This window comes from Scomber japonicus, chromosome 19 (assembly GCF_027409825.1).
Source record: "Scomber japonicus isolate fScoJap1 chromosome 19, fScoJap1.pri, whole genome shotgun sequence".
Classification (NCBI taxonomy): Eukaryota; Metazoa; Chordata; class Actinopteri; order Scombriformes; family Scombridae; genus Scomber; species Scomber japonicus.
In genome coordinates this window covers 2,931,303-2,941,484 of record NC_070596.1, presented here as the reverse complement: position 1 = coordinate 2,941,484, position 10,182 = coordinate 2,931,303, and the positions used below count along the sequence as shown (strand labels likewise).

The 10,182-nt window shown below is 39.7% G+C and overlaps 1 protein-coding gene across 1 annotated transcript in view; it reads left to right on the top strand.

Annotated features, from left to right (window-relative positions):
- The window catches only part of slc27a6 (solute carrier family 27 member 6), a 29,285-nt gene continuing 19,103 nt past the window's right edge, over positions 1 to 10,182 (top strand). Inside the window, exons 1-3 of the mRNA XM_053340002.1 lie at positions 1 to 560; positions 3,703 to 3,912; positions 6,956 to 7,114. Coding sequence (XP_053195977.1) covers positions 74 to 560; positions 3,703 to 3,912; positions 6,956 to 7,114 — 856 coding nt within the window. The 5' untranslated portion in view covers positions 1 to 73. The remainder of the gene's footprint in view (positions 561 to 3,702; positions 3,913 to 6,955; positions 7,115 to 10,182) is intronic.

Below are 10,182 nucleotides of genomic sequence, written 5' to 3'. Positions count from 1 at the left end.
TGAAACATGTAACAGTGAATGTAGAGAACAGCTCGTCTTTGAGCCTCAGCAGTCTTCCTCTTAAGCCGCAGACATGACTGCTTCTCTGGGCTGGCTCTCAGCTCTGGTCGCGGGTATTTTCTCCGCTCATGTGTTACAGAAACTCTGTTTTCCATACTTTTGGAGGGACTTCGTCTTTCTACTGACTGTGATCAGGTACGGCATGAAGCTGGAGCTGTTCAAGCTGACATCCAGAGTGTGTACAGTGCTGGACAGGTTCATCCAGCAGGCGCAGCGCATACCCGACAAGCCGTTTGTTATCTACGATGGAAACATCCACACCTACAGAGACATCGAGCAGCGCAGCAACAGACTCGCAAATATTTTCCTGGACAGAGTCAAACTGAAGAAAGGAGACTGCGTCGCCTTGCTTATGAACAACGAGCCAGACTTCTTGTGCGTTTGGTTCGGGTTGGCAAAGGTCGGCTGCTCGGTTGCTTTCCTTAACACAAACATCAAGTCCAGGTCTCTGCTGCACTGCTTTAACTGCTGCGGAGCCAAAGCTCTAATAGTCGGCGCAGGTAAAGCTCTTATTATCACCTGTTATCTATGTGTTGTATCACACATCAGTCTCTTTCTGGAGATGGATAAATTATGAACTGTGAGTCAAGCTGCATTAAAGGGTCATTTCACCTTAATTGAAAAGTAAAACAAAAAAGGTGCTGAATAGAGTTTAGTTTGCATTGGTCAGTTCATTGATAAATTCCACTCAGCAGCATGGTCTGTTTCCAGAAATAATGTCTCACTTAATAATCCATGTAATGATTCTTATTGTGGTTCGGGTGAAGTGGCCCTTTCAGCTGTATTTTTGATTATGGTAAATGAACAAATAATACTGAACTCTGCAATGCTGTGCAGCCTTTATTCGTTTCTTTTCTTTTCTTTTATTATTGTAGCCCACTCACTGACTATGGGCTTGAGTCTTATGGCTCTCAATAGTGTTGCCTCACTGGCAGATATTCAGTCAGGAGTTAGTGGAGATCAAAACAGAGGTAAAAGTAGAGTGAATGTTGTATTTACATTTATCAGATAAGCTCAAACAAACAAGTAAGGAGTCTTCATTGCTGGTTTTGTGAAAGATGTGAAATCGTGTAAATACAGTAGCAGTCAAAAGCTTTGACACATCCTCCCATTACCTTGAATGAGAAAGCATCTATACTTTTAACTGGTACAGTATAAATAATGTAAATTAAAAAACAAAGAAAGGCAGCACATATCTATCTATCCATCTATCTGTCTATCTATCTATCTATCTATCTATCTATCTATCTATCTATCTATCTATCTATCTATCTATGCTGCTGTTCTCAGTTAAATTTTTTTATTTACATTATTGATACAATATTTTATTTATAAATGTACATTATTTATAGAGTATCTATCTATCTATCTAGATAGACATGTTTAACATTAGATAGACCCCATACAGTAACTATTGGTTTTGTGATAAGGTCCAGCAGAGAACTACAGTCTACAGTCTAAATTTAAGAGGTTGTGGTTATTTCACGTATTTCTGTGAGATCAGGTTGCTGATGTTACAGTTCAGTGAAGGATGTGAACAACTGCTTAACGTGGGCTTACGCTCTTAAATATGGCATTATATTGAAATCTGATGTGATTGATGCCATGGTCTGTGGAGAAAATCAAAGTTGTAGGTCAGATGAGGACCCTCTAATCTGGAAGCACCCTGATGAAACATCATTTAACGTGTAATACTTGCTGTTCCATTTAAATGATAAAACAATATGACAGTCTGGAAGAATCCTGTTTCTACACTTAATAGGATTCACCATGCTGGAGCCATGTGACAGGATGACGGATCATTACTCAACTAAACAAGCATGATGTTGGTCAGGAACAGTGTCCTCACTACAACCCCAGTGTAACAGGAGGAGTTATGGAATAGCAGGGTCAGACAGACTGTGCTATACAAGCACTTAGTCTATATGAAGGCCTTACAGGACACAGTTCTTCTGGTGTCTGAGGGTTCAGGGGAGCAAGAGCAGAGTGGATCCTGCCAAACACTCTCTAGTTCCACTTTGATGTGTCATTTAAGAATATTCGTGTTTCCCAAATTGTTTTAAATTATGTACCCACACAACACACAAGCAGTCATTTCAGCTAAAAGACACACATTAGTATATAATACTGTATACAATATGTCAGTTATATGATGTCTGTTTGTGAATACACACACTGATGTCAGTATTAAAGGTCCGGTTCACATTTGGTAAGTATGTCTTGAAACAACAGTCAGGAGCCCAAATGAATATTGAATCATGTTTTTCTTCTTGTAATGATTCCTCCTGTTCATACTGACCATTAGAAGATCTCTTCATAATGTACTAACAATGGAAATGATGGAGGACTAAATCCACAGTCCTCCTTCTGTGTAACAATGGATTTAAAAGTTGATGTGAAGCTAATATGAAGCTTCAGCGTCCAAATGAGTCAAATCTTCATCTTCTATGTTTCAACGTTACAGTGTTTTTAGTAGCAAAGTTCCTCTTTTTGTTACTATACTTCCACCACAGCTCAACAGGAAACACTAAGAGGGAATTTGATGGTAAAAAGACTGTAAATGTGTCAGATATCACTTGATATGACTAACTCACACTGATGAAGCTCAATAGAAGCTGATCATCTACTTTTAAATGAGTGTGTGGACACACTGTGGATTTAGTCCTCCATCACTTCCATTGAAAGCACATTTGAAGGAGATCTTCAGAGATAGTCAGTATGAACAGGAGAAATGATTACAGAGAGGAAAACATCTTTACTGTTCATATGGACACATGACTGCTGCTTTAAGAGTAAAAAATACCAACCTGTCCTTTAAGTGAAACAACTTAGGACTATTCTCAGGGGCAGCATGTTATGTTATGTTGCTTTTCGGATTTTTAAATAATTATTGAATTTATACCAAATAGTGAACACAAAATCAGCATGTTAATTGGCTAAGTGTATTACTTTAGTTAAAAAATTACATTTGGCAACAGTCACATCACTATAGTTCAGGACTTTTTGGTTACTGCTATAGCGCCACCACTGGGCCAGATGATGCATTTTTAGTGTAAAGAGCCTTGAGATGACTTTTGTTGTGATTTGGCGCTATATAAATGATTGATTGTTGTTATTGTTATTGTTGTTATTGTATTATTATCATACTGTCTGTCAGATACATATCTTAGCAGGGTGGAAAGAGCGGAAGAATTCTTACAACAGCAGTGTAGTTTCAGCACTGTGGAGCAGCTCTGATGTTCAATATAATTCTAACTCCAAATGATGCTCTGCTTCGTTTTTCATTTTTATCCTCCTCGTTGTGCTGCATTATAATTCCTTCAGGACTTTACTAGTGGTCCTTCCTCTGGGTGCTTTTAAGTTTTGTTTTTCCTAGCTGGTGATGGAGTAGGATTCACAGATGTATCATAGCAGTTTGCCTGGGTAAAGCTTCTAATGATCCCTGAGAGACAACCCAACAGTGCTAACAGGAGTCAGAATATTGACTAACAAATCAGAGTGTTACACTGCTGTGATTTCTCTTTTTATGATTATAGTGTGCTGATAGGCTTTTGTTTACTTTGTGTTGCATTACAGAGTGCTCCTCCATAATATTCCATATTATCATCAACTGTAACTAGAATCTGTGTATTTATCTCCCAGATCTAGTCGAATGTGTGGATGGCATCCTACCCAGCCTGCTGGAGGACAACATTCAGGTGTGGGCAATGAAGAGCCAGAGTGAGCACACACAGGTGAACACTCTGTTGGATAAGATAGATGCTGCTTCTGATCAACCTGTACCAGCAGCGTTACGTGCCACCACCTCCCTCAAAGCCCCCACCCTCTACATCTTCACCTCTGGAACAACTGGTGAGTCTGCACTCTACAGCTCAGTTACAACAGTTCATACTAATGATGCACTTTTAGTCTGTTCCTTTAACAACTCTATCTCAAATAGTATTTTCCATGCCACCAGAAGATGATGAATGAGTGTCTGCATTCTATAAAATGGATTAGTACTGCGTCTGGTGGCAGTAATGTTGTTGTGATGTGGGGACAAGCATTCTGCACTAGATGTGGATATTTTCCCTAAAAGTTATTTTTAGTCAGACACACTTTACATCAAGGAACTCGGTATTTAGTAAATGTCTGTAATGGAAAGTTTGGCACAGATGATGCTAATCATTAGGTACAGATGTTTGAGTTGATGTTATGCTTCATGCATTGTTTGCACAGGTTATGATTACAAATTATTATCTTTACCACACATTAAAGATTACATTTTTCTAATAGAAGATATTACTTTTGCTATTAGCCTACCTCATCTAACCTCTGTTTGTTCTACCAGGCCTTGTTCCCGACTATTTACAGGTTTTGTTAAATCATTCATTTTCATTTCAGTTTAACTCTTTTTTCAGTCAGGATGCAGGTAACAGGAAGTAGTAATGGGATTTTAATTTATTGACTTTCCTTCAGTTTTAAGTTCTTTTTTTATTGCTTGTTTTTGCCATTGTTTCATTTGCATCATTTTCTTTTCTTGCATTGGCTCCTGCCTTGAGTATTTTAATTAATCATTTTCCTCGAGGTCTACCTTTATGTGAGGTGTCAGCTAAGCAATTACAAATAATCAGTCACCATCTGATTTTATGATCTTTTGTATAACTCAGTTTATGTTTTGTTTTTTTAAGGAATACCACGATCACTCACTTGGGCTCATTCATCCAACTGTCTGTTATAAAGTGTCATGGTTGTGTTGGTAACAGAGTAAACAGATCGGTTCAGATGTTCCCCAAGGCCTCCCTCAGTTTCCCATAGGGACACTGGAGTGTGATCCCTCCAAGGTTTTGGGGCCTCGCCCCACCTTCTCACACCATAACTGTGTCTAAGAAAGTGAACTGTGAGCTCTTGCTCTGGTTGTGCATGGTTGACTATCACTTATTGGTATTCATTATTAGTTTAACTCATTGTTTACCGTTTGCATTTTCAATAATAACAATAAATGCCCCACAATTCAAAGACATGCTGTTTCACTCACTGTAATGCAGCACTTCACATAGTCTGCAAACATGAGTCCTACATTTAAGATTAGAAGAATACTTAAAGACCATGTAAAGTGAATTCAGACATTTTCTTCTAAACACATTAAATAGGTCATAAATGTATTTCTAAAAAATGTTTAAAAAGCATTTCAACCATTTAGATTTGAATTGTGGAGCTAGGCTTCACAAACTGTGTTTCAAGATTTCTGTGTTCAGGATTTAGTGGACGGGTCTGAAAATCACATGATTAGCATAAACCCACCCCTGCTGCTGTAGAGGTATAAATACATTCAGCACACACTACTACTACTACAGTCTACAGTTAGCCAGTTAGCTGAGCTAGCCGCCGAGCTAGCAGCTGAGTTAGCAGCAGAAAGCTCTCAGACATAGCGTACATGTTTCTGGTAGAGGTGGTGACTTTGATTGACAGGTGACACTTGGTAGGGGGCGGGGTTTCAGCGGACTCGACGGGCACTCCCACAGCGTTTGGGAGCAGAGAAAGAGGCTGATTTTTACACAACTTTGAAGCCTAATTTCATATATTTAGCAATTTTTTTAATCATTCAAATTTGGCAGGGTGGTTAACAACACACTTTTCTGTGATATGTCAAACTCAGAACACATATTTATTCTTATTTTACACAGACTTTGAAGATTTTTGGGGAATATTTCAACAGCATGAGCATCTGTTCATTGAGCACAGTGTCAGAATAAGTTAAGTCAGTACTTCATTTCTGTTTTTGCTCCTTTTTGGTGTTGAGCTTTTAATGTTTTATTAGTTAGTTTTGGTTATTAAATGGAACATGGAGTCATTTGCTAAGCAGGTAAGATATATGAGTAACACTATTGACTTGCATTATGGGAAATGTAGGATCCATACTGTGGGCTAAAAAACAGGATATTTATTTCTGTGCTACTTCAATTTTGAACATTTTTGTAAGTTTGTTTATTGTGAGTTCCCAAACTTCATGGAAGTGACATACTAAATTGCTGAATTACCCTTTTAATTTAAAAAGCTCTGGTTCAACACAGTGTAGACTGAACTGTGATCGAGAATTTTCTGGCATTTATTTTTTATAAAAATCCGTCTGAATTTACCGTGAGATCAGGCTCTTCAGAAAGACACTGAAAGCTTGTTCCCACTGGACGTCATCCATCTGTCAGAACAGAAATCCTTTGACTTCAGCTAATACTGCTGCCTTCACCATCTACATCACATGCACATCACGGTATCCTAAAGATACTTTTAATGCAGAGGCTAGATCAGAGGACAAGTCTGACATAAGAGACATGTCAGGACTGAAAGCATGAGGACTATCTCCCTGTGCATGTACACCATTTTCTATCATTGCTGGAGACCGAAACCACAAAACTAAATCTAATGCTAGCCAGGCTAACATTATGCTGCGTTCCATTTACCTCAGAAGTCGGAACTTGGAGCTGGGAATGACATCACATCCAAGTTTGTATTGTTCCAGGTTTTAGCCAGGTTAGCCACCATTAGCAATACCAGTTAATAAAAACACAATTCGCTGTATTTTGTTCATACACACACTGTAGCAACATGTCCACAGATAAAAGTTGGACAGTGCTGTGTGTACAACTGATTTAATGAAACACACAAGACAAAACTGCTAATAAGCAGGATATTACTACAATTCTCGCACTGTTGATGTACAGGGCAGCCATTGTGGATTTTGAAGTTGGGCTGGTGGGGTATGTCCCACTTTCCGAGTTGGATATCTGACTTCAGGGGGTGTTCCAGTTAGAGTAAAACTGGAACGCTCCATTAGAGTCAACAGATGGTCACTGCAGTTGAATTTGTCACAAAGTATCAAATGTTTTTTGTTACATTGTGTGTTTAATTTTCACAGGGCTCCCTAAGGCTGCAGTGATAACTCACCTCCAAAGCTTGAAGGCAGCAGGAGGATTCTGGGCATTTGGGGCAACTGCAGATGAAGTGATATACATCCCTCTGCCACTCTACCACAGTGCAGCTTCACTGATCGGCATCGGAGGAACCATCGAGCTGGGTGGGCAGACCTTAAATGTTCCTACATTTTGTATTTATTATATATTGTTACCATTTCTACTAATTTGGAGGATGCAGTCATCACATTTGAGACAAGACACTCATGTCAAGATTTTAAACCCTTATTTCAAATATATGCTTTTCAGTTTGACTCTGTTCATGTGATGCTCTGGAACAAATCTGAGCAGGCATGACGCAGACTATCCCTGAGCTCAAAAACCCTTCAGCAGAGCCTGAAACACAAAACATATGAGAAACATGAACAGATAAAAAGAAGCATTCAACATCACAAATAACTTTATGCTAATAAATGAAGAGGCTGGGGATGTGTAGGAAGTTATATTCTGGAGTAGGCAGCAGTGCAGTGGTGAGGACAGAAATCAGCATTATTGTGGGCAGACTGAGCTGTCAACTGATCACCACCTCATGGTGAGTAGGATCAGGTGGCAGGGGACGCTGCTTGACAGACCTAGCAGACCCAAACGGGTAGTGCCTTTGCCCGTGAGGTCCTCAACTCCCACCTCCGGAGGAATTTCGCTTGTATCCCATGGATGGAGTCTGAGAGGGCTATATTCATGAGTTCACTTGTGGAGGTGGTTACTCAGAGTTGTGGCTAGAAGGTCATTTGGCAGCAACTTAAGAACCTGCTGGTGGACACCAGTGGTGAAGTGGGCTGTCAGCTATTCAGGTGTGGCTGGCCCAGGTTCCTCGCAGATATGTACCAAAGGGCTAAAAGGGCCGAAGCTCAGGTGGTTACTGAAGCAAAACCCTGGTGTGGTAGGATGTTGGAGAAGCTATGGAGATTGAACATTGGTTGGCCTCAAAAAAGTTCTGGCAAACCGTCAGGAGACTTAGGAAAGGGAAGCAGGGCTTAGCCCACGCCCTTTTCGGCAGGGGTGGAGAACTACTGACTTTGACTGGGGACGTTGTCGGGCAGTGAAAGGAACACTCTGAGGATCTCCTAAACACAACCAACATGCTCTTTTTGGAGGAGACAGAGTTGGACGCTCACCTCACTCATAACAATAATCTTGTTGGCAGGGTAGATAAGGCTTTTAATTAGTAGCGATCAGTAAATTAATCGAGGACGAAACTGGCTGTTATGTACAGCACAAGGCCATGAAGTGACCACTTTAAGGCAACCAAGAAAATGTTAAGACAGAAAGATGAGTTTTAAGTTTAGATGTGACTCAGTACCCTCAGATTATCTGACATCAGCAGAGAAGCAACTTCTTTATAACTCTGGGGAAACACAGGAGCCCTGCATTCTGGGAGTGGAGAGCTTGAGATAGAATATATTGCTTAAGGAGATCAGACAGGTATGATGGAGCATGCTCATTTGGGATTTTTTTAAGTTAGCATAGCACATTAAAGTCTGATATAATATGGATAGGTAACTAATAATAGGAGGCTAGAATTGGTGTAATGGGGTCAAATACTTGTACTACTAGCATATGTAGGGAAAATGTGACGTATGTGTAAAAGGGCAGTCTTAGTGATTTCTTTATTATGCTTATCAAAGGAGCAATTGTGGCTGCCACACTTGAAATCGAGGTTGTCAAGCGTTACTGTCACTTGATCAAACTGGTGTCTAGCAGGTTCAACGGTCAGCATCTCAGTTCTATCTGAATCTAAAAGCTGGGAAGTTAGTGGCGTCCAATTTTCACAGCAGCCAAGCAGGCAAATTTAGTAATTTGAGTAGCAGCTTTTATGGGCACATACAGCTAAATATCATCTGCGTAGCAATGGAAATGTTTTCAATTTAAGCCAAGAGGTGAAATATAAAGGCAGAGGGCCAAGAACTGAGCACTCTGGTTAGAGCAGTTTCAGTGGAGCGACAGGCCCAGGAAGCTATTTGAAAAGGCTCATCCAGGCGACTAGGGCCACATTTTAGTCACTGGTGACATTTTCAACAGAGCCTGTCTCTGCAGGGAAAGCAGCCAAGACTTTAGACAACTGACCAAGTGCAGCTAGAAGACAGACCAATGTGCTGACATTAACAGGACAGGCCAGTGAATTTCTCAAATGAGAAAATGATCTAACACAGTGGATGTGGCTGGAGAGACAGTTAGATCAGAATCACCTGTCCCTTTTAGATAAGATTAAATCAAGGGTGTTACCATTGCAATGACTTGGCTCATGAACGAACTGAGTAAGCCCAAAGTATCAACAAACAACAGAAATTCACTAACTTAATAATCAACATTTCAGCCCCAATTTTTGTAATGAAAACTTAAATAAAACTTCTTAAAGCACAATGGAATAACAGGCACTGCAGCACGATAGTTTAAATCTGAGAACTGCAATAGCAGTTATAACTAATTCAGGTTTTTTCAGGCTACTAAAACTATTTTTACGTTGTAACATATAGTAAAAATAGACCTAACCAAAAGAACAGGTTTATACAACAGCAGTATTGCTGTGAATGAAGACAGTATCAGAAGGGAGACTGAGGTCAGTTGGTATTCTTAGAATAGAAAGGTAAAAGCAGAAAAAACCCTTACAGAGGTTGCAGAAGCTGACCAATATGTTTTGCCCAATTAACTTTAAAGGATCTACATAGAAGTTGGTTTAAAATCAATTGATGCATGAAAGCAGGAGTCCTCACTACATGAGTGTTGCCCACCATAAGCTTTGAATTCCATGTAAGATACAGAGGAGCACTTTTCTTGGTAGACTGGCTTTCAGGGCTGCAGACAATGTCTTCTGCCCATAGTGTCACAGCCAAAAAATGCGACCCCTGAGGACCCACTGTTTCACTTCAATTAGCAGCTTGATTAGAGGCTTCAGAGCAGCAAAGGGACACTGGACACTATTATGGAGAATTTCATTATTGTTTTAGGTCACTGTTGCTTGCCCTCCTCATGGAAAAGTCCACTGTATGAACCTTCATATTTGGGTTTAGATTACGTAATAGTGTGGAAAAAACGTTTTGTTCATCAGATAGCAAAACAGATGATTTATTGGTTACAAACATTATTAACCTTTCACTAATTTGTATGTAAGCTGTCTAATTATATACATGTATCTAAAGGTTGAGCTTAAAAGTAATGTTGCAGATCTACATAA